This window comes from Aptenodytes patagonicus, chromosome 1 (assembly GCF_965638725.1).
Source record: "Aptenodytes patagonicus chromosome 1, bAptPat1.pri.cur, whole genome shotgun sequence".
NCBI classification, from domain to species: domain Eukaryota; kingdom Metazoa; phylum Chordata; class Aves; order Sphenisciformes; family Spheniscidae; genus Aptenodytes; species Aptenodytes patagonicus.
In genome coordinates, this window is record NC_134949.1 from 65,313,316 (window position 1) to 65,341,198 (window position 27,883).

The following is a 27,883-nucleotide window of genomic DNA, read 5'->3' on the forward strand; positions in this document are numbered from 1 at the left end:
CAAGGGTCTCTGTCCTTTTTTGCTGAGATGTGGGTGACTCAGCTAGTTAAACTGTAATTCTGTGACCCAGTGGGTCTGGCTGTGTCCTTCCTTCCCCTCCACCCTGCTTTTCTCCATCCCAGCCCGTGAGAACTCATTAGAGGTGGCCGAAGGTCACTTGTGCTGACAGCCTGTGGTCTGGCTCAGCTGCTGGGTTAGCTGAGGATTATCAGTTCATGGATACGTGGATCTCCCCTCTTTTCCTTTGGCTGAAGCTTTTGGGATGATTGACAAATGCAGGGGTGCTGTTGGCCAAAGTATGTTTTCTTACAAGAAAAGTAACTCTTCTGGGGCTGGAATGGCTCACAGCAAGTTGGCTGTGTGTCAACAGAGCAGCATGAAGTTGTCCTAATATAAAATGGCCTCTAGCTCTGTCTCTGATCACCTGTTTGATGTAGTTTTCAAGTAGTTTGGTACCTTACAGGTACCTCGTGGTGATTAATGAAAGTTTATCATTCTGGAGATTTTCCAGTGGAAAACATTTAATAAGCACACAGGAGTGTTATTGAAATGCACTTCACTGCATAGCAGGAAAAGATGTATTTAATTGTTTCCGGAATTGCTGGGCATCTTTTCAGGAATGTGAGTTGCATGTGTGCCACACAGAAAGCATCTAAGGTTATAACCATTCTTCATGTTTTTTAAGAGATGGCTGGTGAATGGCTACACAGCCTGGCAGGGGAAGGTCTTCAGAACCTGACCCATGTAAAAACTTCTGGTGTTGGCGTGTGTGTGAGCCATACCTGCTTTGAAAGGTGGAATTGGCCTCTGCTTCACTCTGAGTTCAGAGCCAATGAACCAAGTCACCTGGTGAATGAGGCAATGGAAATATTGAGAAAAGTCTACATGGGAGAAATGAGTATGAGGAAAACAAGGAAGAGAAGAAGTTGGCTTTCATGATCAAGGTGCATGAATCCTGCCTCCTAAGATGTTATGGAGTCATTCAGAGATAAACCTGAGCAGCTCCCATCCTGTTAAATGCTTGTTGCTTGTCAGGGAAATAAAGCAGATCAGCACAGAACTTAGATCTCAACTGTTATCTGGGGTGAGCTGGGCATGGAGAGGACATAGTCTGAGTCAGGTCCTCAGTGTTGCCCAGATTTTGCCTGCACTACCCACTTATCAAATGTAGGAAAGTAATTTTAAACTCAACTGTTTCCACTCCAAAAGTCAGTCCTCACACCAGTGTTACCTTACTAGAAGTACCTATGTTAAATATAAGGGGGCAGAGAGCATTCAACTAGCAAAATATATTGATTTTTTTTTTACCCTGGTACTTTCTAATCATACCAATGAATTCAGTTCCCCCAAAATAAAATAGTTTGCAGGTTTTCTGTTTCCACTGAGATTGTTCCCACCCATCTTGACTAACTTATCTTAGCAAGGTAAGAGAAAACTCAATTTCCCTTAATATTGGCGTTCCCTTCTTCCCTGCTTTTGTAGTATTTTGTCTAGCTTTCATCATGATAGAAACAAATCTGTAAAACAAAGTAACAACAAAAAAATTAAATTAAGGCAAATACATGAAGCAGGAATCACTGTTCTAGACCTGCAATAGAGTGAAAGAAGATGCAGTTCATTACCAGGCAAAGTAATTTCAAAATCATTTTTTACCCTTCAGGAAAAAACACTAATTAAAGTATTCCCTGTTGCTCTTTTGTACAAGGCAGCATCGCTCTGGTGCTGTACAGAAGGCTTTGAATGACTGTACTGAGCTAGTCTTACGGGTGGGGAAGGGTGGGTATAGTGGAATGGAGGTTAGAGGTGGTTGATCCTTCTTAAAAATGTTAGCTGAGTAGAGAGTTCTTCAAATAATGTAGTGTGGTCATAGTGGCAGAATATGCACAGGAGAATTAAAATGTTTAGTTACTCATGTGTTTTTTTCCCTCTTCACTTCCAAGAAATCCAGATCATTCCTACTGTCTTCTCCTGACATCTCTGTGTAGGACTAGGGGGAGTTGCTGGATGAGTGTAGTCCTCTGCTATTGCAAGCAACTGCTCTGTATAATCCCAGCCATAGATGTCTTAAGTTACATGTGAAAAAGTAGAATTTTTGCCGTTTCTTCTTGGCTCCCACCAAAATGTAGGACTGCACCTATTTTTTTTTTTAGGTTTGGCCTCATTCTTAACCTTCTGTCTCTTCATAGTCGATAGTCTTGCCCCATTGATGCGAGTCTTCTACTTTACAGCATTTGCCATCAGAATGAGCTTTTCCTGCCTCATTGACTTTACACCTCATCTCAAAACACAGCAGAGAATGTACCCTTTGTCTGTCCCTTAACTCCTTTCCGTACCTGCTGTTACTTATTTGCCTCCACAGGGTATTTTGGGATTTAGCATGGAAAGCATGCTATAGCCAAGTGAAGTCACATTTTGCTACAGCTGCTGGCATAGATCCTTCTTTGCCCTTAAAGAGCAAAGAGAAGCAAGTGATGCACTTCAGGTATTAAGTGGTCCACTCCTTTCAGGCATAACTCTTGTGCTAATTAAGATGCTAATATTAACAAATCTCATGAACCTGTTTCCTGTGGCTGTTGTAGATGCGTTTGCTCACATTCCACGTTTGGATTGCATTGTAGTGACTTTGACTACTTTGAAATCAATGTAGACCACTTATTTAAATTTGGTTACTACAGTGGGACTTGCAGTCAGTGCAGAGAAACTCTGGTGATGCCAAGCTGTGAGATGGAGCTGTGTATGTGTCCTAACCTATGTGAGTCAAAGGCAAAACACTCAGATGATGTCTGGGCACAAATCACAAATGCTAGAATAGTTCCCGAACTGTTTACCCAGATGCTTGCTTCAGTTTAGAGTGCTGATGGGAGTGTTTTGTGTGACCTCACACCTGTTTTGTGAGAGTTTCTGGGGCAGTCAGAATTCTCTCATATGTAATTTTCCCCTTCTTGATGCTCCTTCACTGTTGCCACAACTAGCTCACTGCTTAACTGCCTCCAGCTGCAGCTCACTGGCATGGATCAAAAAATTGGGCAGCTTATAAGCTGAGGACAATATAAGCATCGTGCTATCTCAAATTCTTATTTGACAAGGAAGAGGGCTGAAAAAGACCCATAGCACTGCTTATAAATGTATGAAAGAAACAGGCAGCCACCTTGAAAGGAGGTTTGACTTCTTGCCAGAAAGCCACAGGGAAAGAAACCAGGACAAGCTGCATCCACTCACCTGAACATCACTCAGCGACAGTTAGTTGTGTGGTAGCTTTCAATATAACACTTCAGTTGCCCGTGGTCTGTGAGCTGTCCTATTCAGAGCTTTAATTCTCACAGGATGGGATTTTTGTTTTGCCTTTATGGTTGGTGGTTACCTAAATACAGAGAGTTCTGCTTGGGAAAGAATGCTAGTCATGCCAGAGACTATGTATTGGAAATGGAGAGAGATGCAGGGGGGGGGGGAACCCTCAGTGGTGCTGCATTTTTCTGCTCTCCTTAAAACAAACCCCTTTGATCTCCAGATGAAGCAACTAGCACAATAGTTCGTGTTGATTGATATCACTCAATCATCAAACAAGCCACTCGGCTTCTGCAAAGAACATTAGTTCAGCAGCACTGGCAGAGTGTTGATGAAAGTTAATTTTAATGGTAATTTGGAGCCTGGCTTATTTCTCTTTTAAAAGGCTTTTGTACATGAAATAAATTTTTATTGCTAATTCATTTCATAATCATGTGGCGTGGGTTCATGCTAAATAGTGCAGTTCACACTAAACTTCCTTTTCTGGAATAGGGAGAAGCTATTGCCCTCTCCTAAATACTTATGACTTGTGATTGTTTGTAGTTCAGAGAGGTGAACTGCAGGGCTAAGGAACCAAAGGTTAAACCAATGAAGGGGATATTTGTTTTTAATCTTGCGACCGTGCAACAAGCTGCACTTCCTCTGATCAGGTAATCTATGACACAGGAGACTGGGTCTGCCTGCCAAGACACACTATGGAGTCTCTGGCAGGACAGTGCTCATACTTTTCCTGTTGCTTTCCTTCTGACTGATGGGAGCAGCATAGCCCTAACCCTAATGAAAGATACTCTCAAAACCTTCCATCATGCTGTCTTACGTGATGTGGCAGAGTGGTACAGCTCATGTGTGAATATCTCATCTTCCTGCCTAGGACTATCTGACTACATCCCCGATGCAGCACAGCTGTCTTGCAGGAATCATATTTGCAGGAATGGTGAGAAGGCACCCATTTTTGACAAGGCACTCTAGTGATTATCCCTGTCCTTTCTAACAGTAGGCTGAGGATCCAGCAGGCACCAACATTCTCCAGGTAGAGATAAGTAACAGACTATACTAGCATAGCTTTCAAATAAAAAAACCCAAATCTCCTCCTAAAAATCTCCTATTAAGAGTATCTGTGGTGACAGCTGTCTGCTCTTCTATTAGAAGTGAGACTGGCATCCTTCAGCTATCATGCACAAAGGCCACACGGCATTACTCAAATTCACTTTATGGGATTTGGAGTAATAGCTGAGAGGAAATCATGCTCAGCTTGATGCTCAGGGCAGCATATTTGGGTCTCTGTTTCTGCAGTGTCAGTGGTGAGAAGTTGCAGAGCCGTCTAGTGCTGAAATGCTTCAAGTGTTATGCTGCTGCCATGGGTCATGTGCAATCATTTGCAGTAAACCCCCTTACTGATTTTGTACTTCGTGGCATGGAATCAGGGCTCCAGAATGATCAAAACCTCAGACTTAATTTATCCTAATCAGACAAAGGCATCTGATGTCAGATTTAAGATTAAATCAGCGGAGCATGTTGGGGCTCAAAGGCGGCTGCAGAAGCAATCTGCAGCTTACATGGCGATATACTACTTCCCCATGGGACCTCAAGTGTTTACATGTTCTTATTTGTTCTTGGGCTACAGGATGCTGAGTCTTCTAAACATCCAGGACTATTTCAAACTGTTTTCTGCCCTGATATAATATGAATAATAAAATTATAGCTTGTCCTCAAGGAAGAACTCTTGTGGGTAGGTGAGATATATAGTTGAGCATAATGAGGCCGTGTGGGTAGGTGAGATGTATGGTTGAGTACAATGAGACCGTTCCACTTGGTTATGTCTTTTCTTGGACATTGAATATTAATAATATATACAGCTCTTTTCTTTCACTGATTTTTAAGTATATCTCCACATCCCAGTATGAAATCATCTTATTAGGTGTGGTATTGAAAACATTCAGAAGCACTTGAAATATTACAAAATGGTAAAGGAATTGGGTCTGGGACAGTTTTAATTTCAGATTGCACAGTGCCTGGCCTCATGGGGACCTGGTCCAAGACTGAGGCTCCTCGGCATTAACACAGCACTGCTGAAATACAGTAAATGTCACCAAGTCTGTAGGAAATCTAAATACAGAACAAAGGTATCTTCTCTTCCTCCCTCCTTCTGATGACAACCTAAGTGTTCTTAAATATTATAGTCTATATGACATGGAGTGCTGCATATTTTTCTTTAAAGTAACTTATTGTCATGCAATTTTGTAGCCAAATCTTCCTTCCACAGCTAAAAGGCTGTAGAGGAATGGATGGATACTGTTATTTCTCACCCCTTAAGGTAACTTGGTTATTTTCCTACGGGAAAGATGTTTGCTGCAAGGTGGGAAATACTACCTAGAAATTTCTGTTTTCTACCTGCTGAGGGATTCTCCACTTCTGGGCTACTTGCTCGCTCATTTTGGAAAGATAATTATTAAACCTCTGGGATTCTATATTGCTGAGGTATCTTTTCTTTAATGTAATCCATTATGAAGTGCTGACATCCAGTCTCACCCCTGTGCATGCTCTTGGCACAGGCTTCTCTTTTGTGTGGATGAAGTCACATTCATGCAAGTTCAAACTGTTTACTTTCTGGTATCCCAGGTGTTGTGGTTTAACCTCTGTCGGCAACTGAGCACCACACAGCTGCTTGCTCACTCCCCCTGCCCCTCTCTGTGCCCCCCCACCCCAGTGGGATGGGGGAGAGAATTGGAAGAGCACAAGTGAGAAAAACTCATGGGTTGAGATAAAAAACAGTTTAATAATTGAAATAAAATAATAATAATAATGTAATAATAATACACAAAGCAAGTGATGCACAGTGCAATTGCTCACTACTCACTGACCGATGCCCAGCCCGTCCCCGAGCAGTGGTCCCCCCGGCCAGCTTTCCCCAGTTTATGTACTGAGCATGACATCACATGGTATGGAATGTCCCTTTGGCCAGTTTGGCTGTGCCCCCTCCCAGCTTCTTGTGCACCTCCAGCCTTCTCAGTCGGTAGAGCATGGAAAACTAAAAAGTCCTTGGCTAGTGTAAGCACTGCTTAGCAACAACTAGAACATCGGTGTGTTATCAACATTGTTCTCATCCTAAATCCAAAACACAGCACTGTACCAGCTACTAGGAAGGAAATTAACTCTATCCCTGCCAAAACCAGGACACCAGGATTGGAGTATTTTACCAAAACTGTGTCCCTGTATTGAGAATGGTTATCCCTGTATCCTGCAGCTGCTGTGGATATCTTTAGAAAAACTGTTTAATCCTTAAGGTGTAAAATCCACCACATTTGCAAATGAGTTATACAAAGATGTAGGATGATGTTATCAATTTCAGAAACTGGGCTACTTTCTTTTATTCCTCTCCCCATCTCTTTCAGAGCTCTGTGCTGCTAGCCCCTTTTTCTTGCCTGTTGCACAGTTGTGTAGCTACAAGCGTAAGTGCTATAACCTATCCTGTTAACCATGTAAGCTTGGGTGCTCTTTTCTCTAGGCATGATCATGCTAATCAGCTGCTGGAGGAGGCCATGTTAGTGTTTGTTTCTTTTGCTGATTCCAGCAATGAAAAACAAGTCTATTGTATGACAATTTGGGGCATTGACTCTTCTGCCAGTGAGTCTGGCACTTGTCTACCCTCACTGCATTTCTATTGCAGTATGGTACTAGCTTTTTGCTTCTCCTTCCTAAGTTTCCTTGTCCTGAGAGTGCTTCCCTGAATCTCAGCCATGTACCTGCCACCTTAATCTCGTGTTCCCTTTGAGTTAGGCTGTACTTAGAAACATTTTTGCTGAAAGTAATTTGAATGTAGTTAGCTCACTGAGCTTGTACTGCAGTCTCTTCCTAGCGCTGCATTTGGCTCTTACCCTGGTGGGTGGAATCTCTGGGCAAGATCATCTTGCAGCTGTATCTCTTTACTATGATTTTTGTCACAATTGTTGTTATTAAACCTGATATTTCAGGACCCTAGGGTATAAGAATAATGCTAATGGCATATTTTCTTAAAGGTTTGGATGTTTTCCAAAGAATGTTTTCCATTAAGTTGACATGTTCTCTTTGTACCGTTCACCAGAGTGGCTGATGGCCCAGTGGAGGCATGTTAAGAATCATCTTTTTTAAGCCCCAGTGGGATTCTGCTGGCCTTTCAGGCATAGGGGTGGTGGGACAAGATGGATAGGGACAATGTCTTCAGAGGTGTGATGCTTACCTTTTAGATAATGCTTGTTGCTGCTGTCAATAGATTTATATTAACTAATGGCTCTATGTGCATTTTGAAGCATCTCTTTCAACCTATGAATCCTTCTTGAAAGGCAGCAGAAATATTTAGTCCAGCTTGCCCTGGCCAGAATATCTTATGTTGCAGTGAGTGGGAGATTTTCATATTGTGACCCTCTAATTTGATTTGACATTTCAGACAGGAAGATGCAAGAAGCAATAGATTACTTTTACCAAATGACAAGAGGATGTTACAGGCAAGGGAACATCATGATACAACACCCTCCCAAAGCAAAGCAACATCTACCCCTCCTTGCAAAAAAAAAAAAAAACAAACCCAACAGCAGCAGCAAAAGCCCAGTCTGCTCCCCAATCTGCACTGACCCAGCAGTAGACATGTCTACTGGATGAGAGAGTCTCATCCCACAATAGTCTTTCTACATTTAAATATACACCAGCTCTGGGTCTAAGCTAGGGTCACATGGTTTTACAACAATTTGTAACTTTCTTTGGCATATAAAAAAAGTAATAGGTGCTATTAGAGCTACCTGGGTTTTCTCTACTCTGTTTTGCTGCCCTGTTACATAACCTGGGCTGGCTTTTGACGTTTTTTATTTCTGCATTAAATGGCACATCTTACACATGTCTTAAAGGAAAAGAAATGCCATGAACCTTAGCTAACGTGCTTGGAGACTAGGTGCCTTTGGGATTTGGCTAGAGCAACTTAATTCCCAGTTGAAGGCCATGCTGGGAGTAGGTCTTCCCACTACTAACTTTCCTATATCTGGCAGCTATTGGCATATCCTGGTCCTTCCAGTTTTATATTGCAAATAAGCAAAGGGAAGGTTGGGGCTGGAGATGAGTTGGTCCCTTCTCAGTTTCTGGCTCCCTCTACCCCCATACAAGGGCATTTATCCTTTCAATATTTTCAACCACTCTGAAACATGTGTTGCTCATTTGGTGCAGCGTCTGCAGTGATGTTGAGATTCTAGACCTAATTTGTTGACTTAAGTACATTTGAGTGCAGCCAGAACTTGATGCTAGCACCAAAAATGAATTATTGTAGCATTTATGAAGAGGCACTCAATGTTTAAACCTTCTGGACACAAGGACATATGATGGTATTGCAAAACTCATCATTGGATAAGTAAGGGCACAGTCCAGTCAATTGGAAAAATATTTCTTGATGACATCCACCAACCTTTCCTATTTCAAATACTTCTTCAAGAATCATTTCCTTCTGTAAGGGAGAAACCACTTATGATTTCAGACAGCTGCGGAGAGATTAACAATATTTGTGGTTCATAGGTTTTTAGAATGACCAAATTGTGCTTTAGCTCATCTCGCATTTCATAATACAGTTGTCTGATCTTCTTACCACCATCTTTATCTTCTTCTCCCTTTCCCTCTAGTTGTGTCTTTCAGTTTGACTATTCAAGGACTACTTTTAAAATATCTACACAACATTTAGTTTCTTAAGGCCTTTGCTTCATTCAAGCCCTCATGTACGATAGTAAGTCCAGTTATAACAGTGTAGCAAATGGCCTTGCAAGGAAAGGGCAGTCGGCTGTGAAATCTTTTGTCCCTCTGAATGCATACTCCTTTACAAAGGAAGATGGAGCATCCTTGTAACTTAGTGATGGTGACTCACCAGTTAATGAATAATTTGAACTAGGACAATCCAAGGAATGACTTTACAGGGAAAGAGCATGGTCAAACATGAAACTACTCCTTACTTTGGAGAGCATTTATACATGCTATCTTTATAATTCAGTGGTCTCTACTTGCCAATAAACAGTCCCAAGGTTTATTTCAAGGTAGTTTTAGTAGCTTGTGTTCATCAGGCTGCGTGATCTGGGTAGATATTCAGCTGGTAGAGTTTATGGAGCAAGAGACATTATGAACTTGCAGGGGAAACTCTGCTCACTTAGGGGTGGTCTTGTCTGTCAGCTTTACACTGCACATACATTTAATAACTGCAGAGTACCTTTGTCTGGGAAATACTTGTTTCGTGTATGAAGTGATGTCTTGAAAATGCCTTTCTTCCAATCACACTACCCTAACAGTTATCTGAAATAACTAGAATGGGGACAGCATAAAAAAAGGCTAGTGAATCTTAAGGAATCCAGAAGATAAGGATGTACTTACTAAGAAAGGAATCTTTCCACCAAAGAGAGAATATGTCCAAAGTCTTCTGTTAGCATAGTTTTAAAGTCTCAAGAGAGTCCTTATCAGCAAAGGAGGCTACAAGCTCAGTACACAGTAGATTGAGAGAACAGTTTATGGGCATAGCAGGGTGCACCCTTTCTGGTCTATCCATGCTGTAGTCTTCTCATGGGGAAAAAAACAGCCTTGCTTAAAAGCTCACGCTGGATTCCTTCCTCACTTATTTCTTTGATAGGCTAGCTGCCTGCTGCTAGTTTCTTTGGAACTGCAATCCTTTCAAATCCTGTGGTTTCTCATAGTTACCTTTTGTTGAAAATGTGCAAAACAGGATCCATGCTAATGGTGGTGTAGTTCCCAAAATTTAAGGCAAGCCAATTCACCTCTTACATGTAACCATGCGAGTTAGGAAACCACATCTTAACTTCAGCATATAAGCAAAATGCTTTTTGACTATGTGCCAATCTTTAAAATAGGGGAAAAATACAGTTATTCTTCTAGAAATTGGTCTCCTTAATTTGATTCCTGTGAATCCCTAATATACGACACCTGCCAAAAACTTTATCTTTCTCCCTCCTTTTTCCTCACAATTTATGTTCAAGTGAAAGTTGTGAAACTTCCCCCCTGCCCCAGCTCAGTTGAGAGACAAAATCTACATGAAAATAGTGTCATATAGATATGTTGCATAGCCCACATAAGTCCTTTAATTTAAGTGATATTCTTAAGAGACTGCTGTAGGTGCTGGATGAGACTGAGCCTGTAAGTGGGACCTTCTGGGAGATTAGTCTGTGTTAGGTCTCAGCTTAAGTTTGCTAATGTGGGATGCAAAGCATCTGAATGATTCTCTGTTGTGTTGTGGTTTCTGCTGTTTAAACACAAGGTTGAAGTGTTACAAGAACTTGAAGTGCTACAGGGAAGCCAAGGGCTTTCTCCAGCTCAGCAATTTGTGGAGCTGGCTGTAAACTAACAGTGTGGAGACACAGAGAAGGGCTTATGTTCCTCTTGCTTTAAGAAGTAGAGGAGTAAATGTGTATAGAAAGGCACATTTACGTTATAAAGCAGCATATAAAATAGCTTTCCAAGGTACAGAGATAGGCATCCTTAGACTTCACTGCATGTGATCGCAGATCCTCAGCAGAATTAGTGATATCAGTGGACCCATCCTTATTTTCTTCTTGGCAATCTGGGACCCTGCTTTCCAGGCATCTCTTTGAAATAGGTTTCAAAGCTGGTTCAATAAATACCAAGCTTCATGGGAGTATCTTACTATGCGAATCAGAAGATGTACATTCATATACAAGAAACCTGTCCACAGCACAGCCTTTGCTGTGCTTTTTCTTTGGCTTGACAGCAGTGCTGAGATAATGCTTTGTTCCATGAGCTATTGGGTCATCAGTGAGTTTTTACTGGTAATTGCTGTCTCGGTGACTTTTTATTGATCATTTAATTTCTGCCTCCAAACAAGTAGGAGCAAATATTTTTCAGCCCTTTTAACCTCTCTAACTTTTCATTTGTGCTCTGCTTCCCTCTCCCCTGCGGCCAGCCCAATGCAAATAGGTGGACAAAAAGATTAATAGAAGCAAGGAGATGCCTTCCTCCTCTCAAGTGCCCTGTGGCTTGGAGACTGTTATTAATAGCTGAAGTAAAAAAGTGTTTCATAACCATCCTCTTACTCCAGCTTCCTTGCCAGCCCGCTTTCCTTGGTCCCTGGAGAGAAAGTGTGAGCTCATCACTTTCCAATGCAAATTCAGCTTTTGGTATCATACTTGGATTCTTTTCTTATCATGGGTGGAATACTTATCTTCTGCCAGCTGGTTGCTTTAAGCAAGCTGCTATTTGCTGGGATATCCAGAAAGCATGTGGGGAACAGACCTGGCAAAAGCTGTTCAGGCACTTTTTTTTCTCTACTCTGAAAATGTTGCTGTCTGCTCAGTGCATGCACACATGTCTGCACCTCTATCTTTCAACCACTGTGTGACTAAAAGGAAATTTAGATATTTCGATGTAGAAAGAGAAGTTGAAATTGAAATGTAGGTGTTTCAGTCTGAAATATTTGGAAGTGCCTGTGTGGAATCTGGTCACCATACAGCCCACGCATGACAAAGCTGTTGTGTGTGGAGATCCATAAGCTTCATGGAGTGCCTCCATTTCACGTGCACTTTGTATCTGATATTTTTCCATATCTCTAGAGATCTAATGGATCAGTACTGAAAGTGAGCTGGCAGGTTTTCATCCCAGATGGCCTGGGAAGAATGGGAATGGCATACTATCATCTGTTACCCCATTTCTGTATGGATAGTACAGGCTAGTACGGTATGTTGGATCCCTTCAACCATTCCCCCTGATATGTTTTCACTGGGTTTTTACAAGACTTCTTTACCAGCTGAGCATTGTCTAACAAGTTTTACTAAGCTAGAGGCTCTGAGAGAACCTTTATTTGGAAATCAAGTGAGAAGAACTGTAAAAGAAAAACGGGAGGAAAAAAGAGCAGGAAGGTTCTGCTTGTCACTCTGAAAAAACACTTGCTCACTTTCCTAATGAAACTCTTTAAGCCATACATTCTGTTAATGTATTTGCTGGGTATGTGCCATTTCAGGGACAAAGTAATATTTATCTTATGAATGTCTCATCCTTTCAGTGGCTGCCAACTTGGTGAATACAAGCAAGCTTTTCCTTCAGGTAAAACAGAGGATGCTGTTGTCTTCTGAGTATGTTTCGCTGAAGTTCTGTGTTCATTGCATTTTCTGGTGGTCGGTAAAGACATCTACATTTAAAAAGCAAGTTTAGGTGATATTGTAGAGTTCTGGCTATTGAAATATCCCTTTGCCACTGGCAGCCTAGCAGGCTTTCTACATTTTACCCAACAGGGAAGGTATAGGTGCCTAGTGTGCTTATAAGTACATTTATAGTACAGTTAGCAAATTATTTTCATGCAGAAAATTGGCTCTGAAGCAAAGAACTTGCAAGGGAGCAGTACAACTTGTGAAACTTGATCTAATATGGCTGATGGTTTCAGTTGGAAAAAAACCTATGAAATTAAGAAAAATGTCAGTGTTTTAGAATTCTCAAAATACATTTATCAGACTTTCAATTGAAATAATTTTTTTAAATTATTCTTTAAAGGTGTCAAAATAAGTTGTATATGAATACAATTTTGTGGCTGTACAAAACTTTTCAGTTGATTTGAAATTCTGGTTGGTTTATTTTTTTTTCCTGGTTGTGTCAGTGTCCCCTCCCCTGTCCCCCCCCAGTTTTTCAAATTGGTCTTTGAACCCAAAACACAGACTACTTGTCTACCTGTATTTGTGAGTGTGGCTGGTGTGAGCATATCAGTGATGACTGCAGCTCTACAGAACTTTGCTGACCTGTGCTTCTTGCTGTGGTATTGTTCATGCCATGTGGCTGCTCCATATGCTTTTCTAGTCTTGGAGATCAACCATCTAGGTAGATAAGGCATCCTTCCAGGTGGCTGTCCTAGAGCTATGGTCGCTCAGGGCTGAATTTCCTTTGGCGGTCCTTACTAGGATGATTCTAACTGCAGAGACACAGCATGCAGCATAGGTTAGATCTACATTTGTAAACAGTGTGGTACAATGGAGGTGGATTTGTAAGAAACAATTGGTGCTTAGGACCTAATTCCACTTCATGTGTGTTTTCAGGGAGCGGATGTTACTTCAGACTGGCTCTGCTCTTGTACAATTAGTTGAATTCCCATTAGCTCATCTTCCAATTTAGCTTTGTTTGTGAAGTATCTAGTTGGCATGGTCTTACACCACATCGTGTTATGAACCAAAGCATGGTAACTAGAGATGATCAGGAAGTCATTTTCAAAAGTGCACTCCTGATACATGCTAAGTGTTACCATAGACACATTCATTGTCTCTCCCAATATGTGACCCTTGGGTCTGTCTGTGAAGGGGAAGGGGACTGTATCACATCCTTCTCCCTGACTTTTACATGAACCTGTAAATGGTGAGTAGAAGCTGATAGTGCACCTCTAACCACTTGTAGAGGTAGCAGCTAGGGGCTAGCAACTTAGTCTTAAACCCAAAAGACACAAACCCCAACCCATCAACCGAAGAGAGGCATTAGCCCGATTTCCTTGCAGCTCACAGCAAGCAACAACCAGTACCAGATGTTGTTTCACTTTATCTAGGACAAGTAGCAACAAGTCCTACTGGCAGACCAAGCTGAACCTCACTTCAGGATGATGCCAGAGCCAGCCAGGAACAAATATGATCTCCTGTTCTAAAAATTTGGCCCATGCTGTGGCTGAAAATCTATCTTGAGCTCCATTAATTAGAACATTGGCTTCTATTTATGCATGTAAGTTAATGAATATTCATCAGACATGTTGATTAAGGTGATGTTATTTGCATATTCTTCCTAGATTTTTAGACCTTAGGTATTCTAGTATTCAAGATATTCATATGGCACCAAGGGAAATTCTGATTAGGTATTAGGGGGAAAAAAATCATAATGAAGGTGGTCAGATGTTGGAACAGGTGCTCAAAGATGTTGTGCAACTCCATTCTTGGAGGTATTTAAAGCTTGACTGGACAAGGCCCTGAGCAATGTGAACTAGCTTTGAATTTGATTTTTAACTTTGAAGTTGTTCCTCCTTTGAGCAGGGGATTGGGCTGGTTGACATCTAGAGGACCCTTCTACCTTAAATAATTCTACAATTAATGCAGAAGAATAATGTTCCTACATTTTTGGCATTAATAAATTTATAGCTGGGCACAAATATGTAACCAGTACTTTAATGGTTGGTATTACTCCAGAGGTAATGAAATAATCCTGTTAAGTGTGTTGCAATACTTTCTAATGAAGTCTCTGCCTTCATTAAGAAGACGGTTACTCATCATGAGTTCATTAACTAGTCAGCATATCTGATTGCAATTCTGTCATGGCAGCTGGTCAAGGTAGAACCTAATTTCTCCTCCTGCCTTCCTCCAGGGTTTAGTTTGACCAGTTAATGCATGCTAAAACTGCAACAACCACCTTGCCTATATTAAGGTACCTCCAGATGAGTTCTGATGATTCATACGAAGTGATTTAAGAGACTGAAGGCAGCACATACAGCTGAGGGTGATAATTCTTAAGTTGCACCAGCCTGAATGGCCAGGGCTGGTTTGGAGGCTGCATGAAATGCTAGCACAATTTAACAATTAACTTTTCTAAGGGAGACAAGACTTCTAAGACATTAACAGAAACGTGCCACATGCAATTGCTTTGTGTAACCTGATCCTAGCCCTAACTATGATTATAGCCCCTGGAAACCTTACTGAAATGTTATGCTAAGAAAAAACTATAAACTTTCTCTGCTCTACAGATTTTCTGAAGATAATGTGAAACAATTAGAGCCTAAATGACCAGTCTACATCTTTGGTCTGCTTGGCATGGATATGGTCACCCAATGAGGGAACAGTAACTAAACCATGGGATTAAGGCAATGTCTCATACAGAAGGCAGTTTCTCATAATGAATAGCAAATATATGTAGTGAGTGCAGTTTGCAAGCCAGAGGCTAAGATTCCTTTTACTAGGAAATGTTTGTGTAGTAATTCTCAAACAGATTTGTAAAAATTAGAGCTAGCACAAAGGGTGAATTTTATGGAATAAATTGCTTTCTACGAACAGTTCATCCAGAGGTATCTGCAACACAGAAGAAGGAAAAGCTGCCTGGAGGTAGCAAAGGCTCAGAACATCCATGTCAGCCTCTTCAGGGAAGCTCATCATATCAAAAGCCTCGGCAGGAAATGTAACAAAACAAATACTAGCTGTGCAGCTGGATCCTTTTTAGAAATCAACATACATACTACAAGAGAAGAATGGATACCACCTGGTTTCAGATCTCTGCATGTTGCAGAAAGCAAGGTGACTGTCATGTCAGTGCTAGCTTGTTGTGAAGTCTGGAATGGACATGCCATAGTGCATCCAGAGCAAGCGAGCTGCTGGCTCCCTGCATCTGTCTGAGATTCCTGATTGCTCTTACCCAAGGATTGCTTCAAAGAGTCTTGGAGTGGGAGAAATTCTTATGTGTAGCTGTAAGCCCTCCAGCTACCAAAGGTAACTTGTACAGATAAGCCCAGTGCCTGCGAACCTGAACATTAAGGATGGTTCTGCAATCTGCAGCCCTGAAAGTTGGCGGGGAAAAATGTGAAATCTTGTAGCCCTCATTGGCAGGAGGGGAGTATAGTCAGATAACCAGTGTAAGTAACTCTTCTGTGTGCCATCTTGGGCTGGATCTGAAATGACATTACTGACACTTACCTAACTGCTCTCACAGATTGCCAGTTTCATGAAAGGCCATCTGAAGGACTACTTTCTATTGCCAGCTGTCAGATGAGTTGGTCTGTATTACGCAGAAGACTATATGATCACAGTGACAGTGTAAATTCCTGAAACTTGACAACCACCTTTGCAAAAGTTAAGCTGATCTCACAGGCAAATGCCTCTGGTCACGTCTGAGATCCAAATTTTAGGACTGATGTGACCAATACCCTGGTGGCATTTTGAATTTTCATTCTATTTCTTAAATTAACTATGGGTAAAGACTGTTTCTTAGAGCAGTTTGAAAGTGTTGAAATATTATTATATTTAAAGGCAGGGGGGCCCTTGGTGATGAAGAAAGACACTGGTCCAAAAGTTCTGAAAAATGTTGTCTGTTTACCCACCAGCCAAATACAGTATGGATACCAGCAATATGACCTTCCTTTTAATTGATCTCAACCCTGTTCAGCTTGGAGTGGGAGAATGGTTCAGTCCCCCCCTCCATTACCAAACAGTTTGGGGCCTCTACTGGGGTAGTGTTTACAGCCCTAGTAATGCAGTGGGAGCTGAGTTTCACTAGCAGCTGAACTAACATCAGGATATTGAGATAGTTTTGAAAATCAAATAAAAAGAATTGCGCAGTGTTTTCAGGTGATATTCCTGCTATAGCACAGTTTAAGGATTTTCCTTGTAATGGAGAGAAAAGGAAATATTATATAATAATAAAGTGGTAGTATGGAGCAATGCTCAACAGATATGGGAGGGGAACTGAGGAGGTAAGCGGATCAGTAAGTAGAGTGGCATGTTTGATGCTGTGAATACTTAGCTGCTCTGGATGAAGCTATCTCTAGTTTCCTTATCTCAATTTTACTTGGCATCTGAACTTTTCTGGAACAGGGTGTTGCCAACCACAGAGTTACAGCTGCTGAATCCCCTCTGAGCATCTGTGCTTATGTGAGGATGGTATGGCAGTTTTGCTCTGCATAGTTCTAGTTGCATCTTCCTGCTGATCCCTTCCCTAGCACTTTAGTTGAAGATGTCAGCCACTTTTCTTTAGGATTTTCAGCAAACATTTCCCTTTGATCAGAGGAACATAGACTGTACTGCGTCTGTCAGTGGAGCAGCTTTGTGGTTGCTTTGTGTTTCTTGTGGCCAGCTATAACACTTGCTATGGCAGCTGCATAGGTGAAAAAACCCACTCACTGGCTTGCTCTATTAATACCATTCCCAGTTACTTGAGCAAAGTGCAGAGCTCAGCTGCAGTTGCATTTGGTCTTTCTGTTAGTGCTGAAGGCTGGAGATGCTCCATAAATTGCAATTACCCTACTGAGGGTATGGAAGGGAAAGTGTTGGGGTGTTTTTTTCCTTACTCTTGCTTCCCCTCCCACTGCAAAGACTGGAGCGAGCATAGCTATTCATTCATTTGAAGGTAAGGATTTCTTAGGGTTTTTCTGAGAGGACTTTCCAGGAGAGCAGTAGTTCTGATCCTTGCTGCAGTCACTGCCTCTGCTCTTCCAAGGACCTCTAGGAACTGGATGTTTGGGGGTCTTGAACCTAGTTCTCTTCTGTGTGGGACAAGTAGGAAAGATCTTGAAGTATGAAATTGTCACTGCTATAGACTCATCCTTTTCCTAATTTCTATTGACAGGTCCAGGCAAATGAAAACCTCTTTCTAAGTTTCAAAAGCTAATTCTCACCTCTAGCTAGACATACGCTGATGCAGTTGCATTAACTCAGCAGGGTCACTCTTCTACGTCTGTGAGAGCAGGTTTACATAAATGGCTCATGTTTAAATGCCAAGCAATCACAAACCTTGTCAGTTTGGGCCATGAAAAACTTGAGGTTCCCAGTAAGATCCTGCCTGCCTCTCCTATCAGCAGTGGCCATGTGGATGAAGATGGCTGCATGCTCTCTCCAGCAGTTGCTGCTGTTCTAGAATCTGAAGTAATTGAAGTGCTGGAAGCTAGTAGAAGACAGCTCTGAAACACTCTGAACTACATTCTCCTGAGTGTATTAAACTCAGCATTCATAGAGTTTAACAGCCTAAAGCCAAAAGGGCCCATTAGCTCCTGCAGGCTGACCTCTGGTATATCATAGACCATTATGTTTCACCTGTTTATCTCTTTATTGAGCCCAGTAACTTGGATTAGACTTAAGTATTTTGAGCCCTGTAACAAAAAATTAATTAGATTTACTCATTCTGGCAGTGAACCTATGCTTAATGCTTCAGAGAAGGGTGAAAATCCAGGAGCAGCATCCTTGTCTGTCTGACCTGGGAGTCCGTTTCCCCGTGTAAGGCAAGAAGTGGGGACAATTCCCAGGTACAAGTGAATTCTCTGTGCTCTGCTCAGCCCTGTTGACTGCATACAGTGGCCAGCCCTGTTATTTCAGAGACAAGTAGGAAAAAAAAGAGATCTCACCATGTACTCTGAAGAGCACTTTACCTTCTGGTCCCTACAAATTCTTGGTTGGAGTCATGATGGTTATTGGCTAATAATTGCATGTTATTTAGGGTTGGGAACAGTGTTGAAATACATTGTGTGGTTGGAAAGGAGATCATAATGGAATTTACCATTCAAATCTGCCTGTACTTCAGCTACCACTGAACCATTGCCACTGCAGTTGTACTCTTAGTTCTAGACAGTCTTTAAACATGTACTTAAGTCTTGTTAAAGCCGTGGGGATGCAAGCATAAACCCCAAATTATATATGTGGTGAAGTGATGACCTGAATTCAGACCATAATCTCTCTTTCTGCTTTAGGCTTTGGTGATATAAGATAGTGAACAGCTCACTGCATTACTACTAACAGTATTTGCAGTAAGAATAAGAAGTTTGATGGGCCTTGCTAGAAATTAGCCTCTTTGGTGTAAGAGGAGGTGCTTTCTGCTGATTACTTCAAGAAATTATAGCAAATGGAACAGGATTTTTTTCTTCCTTCCTTCTGTATGCTTTTATTTTGAATCTTGGCTCTGTGTCCTTGTCTGCTACTCTATATAAATCTCTTCTCTGGGCAGGTATCTGATAACTTAAAGATTATTTTCTGACAAATAAGCATTTTTCCATTTTCTTGCCAATGCTTCTGATCCATAAAAACAGCTGAACAAAAGGGGATAGGAGAACCTATAAGAAGGCAAGGTTGTGATTTGGGGCTTTTTTTAAAGCTCTTTGCACACTAGCTGTCTTTTTTTAAATACTGTTCTTGGTTTGGAACTTTAATTCTGGGTGTACATTTGGTGCCCAGATGGTGCAGACTCACACAGAAGCCCATCACGCTGTCAGGGCAGGCAGATACATATGTAAATATTTTGCCTTTTTCCCCTATAATATTTGGCTTTGTCTAATCTAATTGCTGTCAAAGGCAGAATGTGAAGAATGCTTAAGAGGAGCAAACAATGAGGACCTCAAATGTTTGTATTGCACTAACTTTGGAAGATGCTAGTAGACTGCGATGTAACTAATAATTTTGTTTCATGGGTTTTCTTATTCATGCTGTGAATTCATGGTGTATGATCTAAGTTCATGCCAAATAATATTTTACAACCTGAGGTAGAAACCTGTATTTCTAGTGGCATAAAAGCATATTTAACCCCTTGGAGTTGTTGATATAAGGCTAATGGCTCTGCCTTTTCAGTTCAGGCTGACAGTAAGTGTTCTCTACCTGCCTCTTGGTGTATAGCATGCTTTTTTTATTTATATAATTCATTGCTTCATTTAATTTATTCTATTGAGTGCCTGTCTTAATGTATTTTTAATACATAAAAGCATTTCCAGCATAACTGCTTCTCTGACCAGTGGTAGCTAGTAGCAAACAGTGTGGCCAACCACATTAAGGATGCCTATTTACTTATTAAAGGCTTAATCCAAAATACCATAATATTAATGGAAAAATGGACTTTCATGAGCTTTGAATCTAACTGCTTAGTGAGAAGGTCTAATAAAGCTAGTGTTAGCTGAGGACACTGGCAAAACAGATGTAGGAAATCTTGCTGTTTTTCGTCAATGCAAGGATGGTTGTACTACCACAGGTTTCTGATCGGGTGTGAAATTTGGCTAGGCTGTAATTCATGGAAAGCGTCAGGCTATACCAGACCCATTCCTCTAAGGACACTATGTAGAGAGATGCCAGGAGATCAGGACCTGGAGGCATGATTATTGTAGAGGAAGGAAAGTGGCTGTAAAAGGAGAATGTAATGTGACCAGAAGACAAACAGAATCAGCACGTGGTGCTTTTTTCCATGGAACGTAGATGAAATCCTGACTACAGGGGAAAAAATTGCCCATTTCAGCCATTTGTGTTGCCATCTGAGGCTCATTATTCAGGGGTGCCAATAAATTCTGTTTCTAAGCCTGCTATGAAAATGTCTGGGTACCTTCAAGAGACATACCACAGCCTGTCACAATCCTTCTGCTTGTCTTGCTTCTTGGCTGTGGGGTGGAAGGGGGTCAGGAAAATTGTTCACTACCTATATATATTATTTTTCCTGTGCTGTTTTTTATTACTGAAGGAAAGATCAAAGATGTTTGCTTTGTGTGTCTCCTGGAGTATAGGCACTGAGACATATTACTGCACGATAAGCTAAGATGTGAATTTACAGTTTCTACACAGTAAATGCTGATATGCCTGCTGCTAGCTCACGGTTCAGAGAAAAGAAATGAAAGAAGGGGTGATTTGCTACATATATATCTGATGGTAAAAGCAGGCACTCTGGCAGCTACTGCAGGGCTTTTGGTGTATCATAAGTTTGGATGTGAGCTTACCCTACAGGTAGCTTGTGCCTGTTGTGAGCCAAAGATGGCACTGGTTGTCACAGTGGACTGATGGTAGGGATTGCTTGGCTCCTAGCCTTTCCTTTTGGTTGTCAAGCTCATCTGGTCTACAGCTGGGAGGACATGTTGCATTAATTTAACAGCACTTTCTTTTCTGCGTTTTGCCCTTCCCAGGAGCAATTGAGCGGTGCACGTACATCAAGTACCACTACTCCTCAGCGACCATTCCCAAGAACCTCACCTACAACATCACCAAGACAATCCGCCAGGATGAGTGGCATGCCTTGCGTAAGTGTTGCTGGCTTTCTTCTCCGTCCTCCTGACGTGCAGTCTAAGGGAGGTACTCACTGATAAATGAGAACAGCGGCTTTGACTGACAATCTGCTCGGAGCCCTCTTCTCACATACAGTTTGTCTTTGTAGCAGACTGATCGATTTGTTCTTAGGACCTACATCTGTTTTTGCTGCTGACTAGAAATTCTGCTGAGGCATGAAAAAGTGGTGGTGGGGAAGAGGCATTCGTATGCAGAGATTAATATTGAGTTAAATACAAAAATGAATAACAAAATCAATGCCCTATTTTTTAATTCAGTAGAATGCTCTGCACGTGAGCATACTCTCACGCAGTTCATGCTGCTGCTGAGTTTCCTGCTTCCAGCAGAATTCATTGCTGGCTTTTATTGTAGAATATGTCCTGCTGCCTGCAGCTCCTGGGTCAGTGTGCCACCACTCTCCTTTGAAGATCTAGAAAGAGAAACACTGCACCCTTTGAGGCACAGGGAAGGAGCTTAGCCCTTGCTGATAACTGTAGCCAGTGGTCACCAACTTGTAACGTTTGCTGAAGCAACAAGATCTGACAGGGATGGAATTCCCTTGAAATGTATTGGCTGGCCTTAAAGCTTTTCTCCTTCTTATCTTGGAGATGGAAAAGGGTTTTCACTGATAAAATGGAAGAGGTAGGATTTCACAAGGAAGGATGCCACTGCAACATGCTCTTGTTACTACATAGTCATGGAGACTGATGGGTGTCCTGAGCTCCTCTGTCTCAGTGGAAGCAGTTAACAGCTCCCTGAAGATGGCAGGGGTTGAGGGATGGTAATTCTGATTGACAATCTTGAAAGGTGGTAGTGAGCAGCTACTGTCCAGACTGTGTCAGCTTGAGAAATGTGTAAGACCTCTGGTGTTCCCAGGGCTTTCAGTCCCTGTTTCATGCCTGCCTTATGTGGCTGTTGCTTTGAGAGGGTCCTTTTAAGCTCTGGGATGGAGAAGGTATAATGATATAGTTGATTTCCTGCATTGGTAAGGTCAGGCCTGGTTTGACACTCATTGGTGCTTGTAGACCCACCTGGTCAAATCTGGTAAAGCATTAAGAAAGTTCTAGAGGGTCTTGCTAAATTCCTAATTTTTTTGGAAATGTGTCTGTGTGTGGATAAATACATATTCTTATTGTGACATGACAAAGAAAAGGAATATTGAACTCATGCCTCCCAGAAGGTTGTAAGAGGCTGGTCTTGCAAAATACTGTGCTGTGCTCATTTGTCCCTGAAATCAGAAGATCAGGAGGTTCAGCTCCTTTCAGGTTTTCTGCTACCAACTGTCATCTCTGCTGGTGTCAGTTTTATGTTAACATTGCTCATCTGTGGGCAAAAAGAAACACCCCCCCCACCCAACATGTCTTCTGTTAGGGCTCATAGGGCAGTAGGAAGGGTCTTTGGTTTATGCTTTTGGCTGCATATGTGTGCTTTTGCCACTGCTGTGAGCAGCAATGACTTTTCTGCATCCATCCATTGGGAATCTTACTAATTAATGTAGGAGTTATTGTCTTAAAGTTTGTCTTTAGTTCAGCAATGGCTCAGGTAAAGGGATATTCTTAAGCTGTCTTTGTATCTTTTCAGCTTAAATATAATTACTAATATTACTGGCCATGTTAGTCCCTCGGTGTGTGTATCCTTTGGTGGCATCAGCAAGTTCCTGAGCCTGGTGTGTTGGCAGCTGACAGGAGCCTTCAGTAGGGCATTTGTCAGTCTCCAAAGTGGCAGTCTAGACATGCTGTGCTCACACTTCTACATATCTGATTTGGTCTGAGGCACTTTCAGGGTGAGGCTGTTTGCTCCCTCCCTGGGGAGGGTACACCAAGTATGTGGGTGTGCATGCATATTTCTGACCCAGATTTTCTTGCTAGTTCATGAGTCAGATAAGTGTAGGTAGATGTAGATAGGGAGATTCAGACTTCAGTTCTATCTAAAGACAGGAAAGGAGAAAAATACTTTGCCGAAGCTTTCTCTTCTCCAGAGCAGTTAGGTGCAATGGTGAATGTTTGATATATGGGTTAGCCACTGGAGGATCTGGAGGTCACTGCATTTAAGAACGAACTGAACCTATATGACTGTTTCCTGTGTAGGAACAGTGACCTTGCCGTTTTTCTGCAAAACATCTGTTTTAAAAGACAAGGCAATAGCAATCTTTTCAAACCATGTTTTGGTTGAGGGGGATGTTCTTCCTTTAGAAAACATTTGCAATGGAGTAGACATAAAGTGGGCTAAGACTCTTAAGTCCCTTCAGAAAGTCCCTTTAATTTTTGTCCCTGCCTAATCACTGACCTGATTCTGTACCTCTGGACTAGCTTCATCCAGGGCACTGCTACTTCAGCTCACCACTGCTCACCCTGAGGCAGAATAGCATTTCCATTCAACCTGGCCATTATTTTCCTCTGAACAATTCTCTATTCAGAATTTCCCTTTCACTGGGTGTTGTGACAAATAGTGAAAGAGCAGGGCCCAGGCCTGTTGTTCCTTATGATCTTGCCGTGGGTAATTTCTCAGATCTGTAGCATAAGATGGAAGAAAGGAGAAAAAAAAAAAAAAAAAAAAACAAACAACCAACCCTATTTCCTGATGAAACACTGGGGCAAAATGGCATCCTAGGGAATTTCAGAGGAACTGGAAAGTTGAAACCAGAGTGTCTGGTCACCCTACTAAAGAAAATGCCTTTTCCAGGCTGAAGCTACTGCTGTTCTTTGACGTATCTGTATTTCAATAGTGGTTATTTTCCTTCCCTGTTGCATGGGTAGCAAATCGTGGGCCTGGGAAGGAACTCTATTGCTTTGCCTGCATACTAGATGGGGGAGCAGAAGAGAGGGCTCCAGCCGTGCCCAGCAGACTGCTTTTTTCAGACTGGCAGGCGGGACTGATGCTTCATCAGTTTCTCTTGAATTGCAGGAGTGGGTGAGGGGCAATTAATTTGAGGCTGAGAACTCCAAGGCACCAGTCAGTGCAGAAAGCAGATATTCCTCTAGCTGTGCTGTCAGCTATGCTAGAAGAACCCAGGGAAGCAGCTGGAACTGGAGGAATGGTTGGAGCTGATTTTATAATTTTTGATTTTATCTTTTTTCATTCTGTTTGACATTTTCAAGATGGAACCTTTGCTCCAAATTGATTGCCTATGGCAGCGTGAGCTGGGGAAATAGGACTTCACTTCCCTGCAATCACTTCCTCTCAGCTCTCTCTGGTTAAACAGGGATGGAGGGAATGATGATTGTAGTATTGCCAGCTCTTGTCTGTCACGAGATAAATGTTCATCTAATTAGACAAAACGAGTGTCTATATAAGCTGGGAGGGGAAGAGAGAAGGGAAGGAAAGCTGTGTCCAACAACTTTGAACGTGAGTAACTGTCTCTTTATAGAGGATGCCAGTGTAAGGATATCATTGAGTCGCTATTAGGCATTTACCCTGTCACATTTTGGCCCCAGTCTTGTGCACAGAAACTTGGTCCGTAGTTCTGGCTTCTGAAAAACTTCAGCAGCATCACTGATGCTTTTAGAAATGGAGGTATATATTATTAGACCAAAAATCCCCCCAAAATCTCAACAGTTCTATATTTATTCGCATATTCAGTTCCATGTGTTTTACACTGTTCTCATAGGTTCACTTTTAACGTGCTACAGATTTGTGTTCACAAAGCATGGGGAAAGTGATCATGGCAGGGGTTTGAGCTGTGGAATATGGTACAGGCATTGGGAGGGGTGAGAGGCATTTTAAGGTGATGGAATAAGCACTTTAACGTATGTACTTGTACTTTAAGAAAGCTGACCATGAAAAGGAGGCTATGTTGATGCAAACTTTTTTCTCTTGTCCCAAAAACTTCAGGAAACCATTAACTGGTATATTATGGCAAAGAAGGTGAAAGGCTGTGTTTGCTTTGAAAATGGTAGTACCACCAAGGCAATGAGGGGATATACTATATTCAGTTTGGCATCTTCCAGGAACCAACAGTGCTGTTCTCTAAAGCCACTGTGAGGGGTAAGGCACTCAAAGCCCAGGGAGTATTTAGTCTACGGCTTACTCCTTGAAGCAAAACAGAAACCTATTGGGTTGATGCTGTTTTATACCATCAGAAGGATTGTAGGAACGTCATTCAAAAAAATTTTTTTTCCATATAGGCTATAGATAACCCAGGCTCTAAATTGATCTTTTGCTGCAGTCTTTAAGAAAGAACTGTTTTGAGAAAAAGGGTAACCACGGCATAGAAGATAGGCAGAGAGGAATTTCTAAGTATGCTTAAGCTAACTATCTACATTTCATTGTCTTGCTGGGAGAGTTAGGATTAGAAACTTATTTTGAGGAAGCCAAATAGTGCAGAAAAGGGAAGGAAGATAAGAGGAGAGGGATTGTCTTCATACTTTCTTAGAGCCAGTCTAGCATGATCATGTTTTATTTTTGCCTCTAGCTTCTTTTGTTTAGACCTTATGGTTCCTTGCTCATTTTTACCTTTGAACATACTTGTATTTGCTGTGGGACTTCTTTGTGCATCCATTCCTTGGACGATTTCAACAAGAACAACTGTGTAGGTGCTGCAGGGTTGTGGGCTAGCCTGCTGTGGGCTCAGACCTGCCTGGAGCCTCACAGGGCTGATGCTTGTGGGTCACTCTGCAGTCTTCCTCACTGTGGTCTTTGCAAGGGAAGGGTAAAAGGGGCCTTTTCCAGGGCCACCTTCTCCCCAAGGCAGGTGAAGAAAGTATTGTGGCTTTAAAGCGCTGCAAACAAGCAAGTTGCTGATGTGTGTTCTTGAAGAGTGAGATTTATTTTTCTCTCAGAGAACAAGTCAAACCACTGCTTCTTCCCTTTCTCCTGCCTTGGTAGCTGAAATGGGACAAATGCTGCATGGCGCTCAGAGCTTTTGTATGGCAGAGCTGCCAGTGTCTTGTGCTATATCACATGAAAGTCTCCACATCAGAAGAAAGATGAAAAATTCTTCCTTCTCTCCAAAAGCTTTTATTTTGCTGACTCACAGAGCACCTATCATGCGAGGTAGATAGCTGGGTCTTTAAGTCTGTTATTTTTCCTTCCTCCCTATATATCACAAACCTGAATTTGTACTTTGGATTAAACGCGGCCACAAAAGAGGGAATTTCTGTTTGTCTGCTCTTCTCCAGCTTGCCATTGCCACCTAGGTCTGTCTTCCACGGCAGCCATGTTTTGTGTCCAGGAACACGGAGTGTGCTGCATCTGGGCAGAAAGTGGCTGGAATTGCTATGGAAACTGATCTCTTCCTGCACAGCTCAGAAATTGTGTCACCAGACTGCTTTAGAGAGAACCAGTTCACATACAGGTAGCTGATGCTTCCTGAGAAATGTTTAGAATTTCCTGTTTTTTTGGAAATGCTCCTTGTCTGGCACTGTGTGATCTCCTTTGCCTGTCTCCCACCCCCTACTTCTACTGCAGGACCACAGAATATGGGCTCTGAATTTAAAACGTTGGCATGGGGAGTTGCATTGTCAGGAGAAGAGGAACCATAATGCCTTGTGTTAATTGGAATGATAACGTTCATCTGCGCTGTTGAAAACTGCAATAATCCTGTGTTTGTGGTGGTCTGAAAGCCATTTGCATAAAAAATGAATTGTAAAGTCAAAAGTAATAGCCTGGCACATTCTGAGAGGAGTAAGTATTGGAGGAAATGAAGGATTTCTACAGGATGTAGAGAGTGGTAATATTTTAATTCATATAGCATCTACGCTGAAAGCTGAATGGATTTTATCAGCCTTAATGGTCTGAACTTCGCAGGAGATTAAGGCTTCCTCATTTAGGCCTGCAAAGCACTCAAATACCTTCTTATAACCAGTAAAACTACTGGGGGGGCTGGAAAAATCTCCTTTTGTAGAGGTCAGTTATGGTACTGATGGCAGTGGCAACAATTAGCACTCTGGAAAAGACTGTAATGTCTATACTTCTAATTACTACAGGCTTTCCAAGGCTTCTCACTCCATGGAACAAGACATTGAGATTTGCACAGAAGCTCAGTTGATAGCTTGACAATGCATTAGTAACACCGGTAGCCTCATGGGCTTGACCCTGTCTGCTTTTATAAGCAACAATAAATATTTCATTGTTGTATCTGTATTAAGGGCTGGCCCGAGAGAACTTTGCTTTTGTTTTTTTCCAGGGTACTACTGCAAGCAGTGTTTGAAATAAATAGGCAGCATCCCACTTTTCTTACTCCTTTCTTCCACGCTCTCTCCCATACTCCCTTGGGTCTCCTTCCATTCCTATCTTCCACTACAAGGAAATGCTGTTTCATTTTTAATTAGCTACCTTGACCCCCAGATGGAGGTACACCCTGAAGTATGACACCGTCCTGCTGGTCAGTGCCATTTGGCTGACAATATGATGTAATTCCTTAATGCATTGGTTATTAAAGCAGACGGGGCAGCCATCCTGGAGGTTAGTCAGGCAGCAGGTGCTCACATGCCTGGAGGTCTAGTGTTGTTGGATCTCCATCACATTCATCATTCCCATAGCTAATGACCAGGTGGTAGTGACAGACCTTCTCATTTCCCTCTCTCTGCTGTAGGGTTTTCTTCATATCCTGCTATTTCAAGCTAAGATATAAAAATGGGGTTTTTTTGGCATCAAAATCTAAGACCTATTTTGAAATCTGTAAGGGATTTTATTGCCTTCTGCTAAGCTTCATCTTAGGTTCTGCTAATATGGCTATGACCTTAATACCTGTACTAGTGAATATCTTTCCCAACTGCATACTACTTTTTATTTCCCATACTACCTTTGCTTCTTAAAGACAGAAGAGCAGGGCAGGAGTAAGGGAGGAGGTCAGTAGACCTCCCGGTCCTGAGTTGACAGGGCTGTCTGAGTAGGAAACATGGCCAAGATTTGGG

At 41.9% G+C, this 27,883-nt stretch overlaps 1 protein-coding gene across 2 annotated transcripts in view; it reads left to right on the plus strand.

Annotated features, from left to right (window-relative positions):
• Positions 1–27,883, plus strand: part of TMEM178B (transmembrane protein 178B) — a 232,532-nt gene that overhangs the window by 41,291 nt on the left and 163,358 nt on the right. For both annotated transcript variants that reach the window (XM_076340235.1, XM_076340227.1), the window contains one exon: positions 20,891–21,004. In XM_076340235.1, the coding sequence (XP_076196350.1) occupies positions 20,891–21,004 (114 nt within the window). The remainder of the gene's footprint in view (positions 1–20,890; positions 21,005–27,883) is intronic.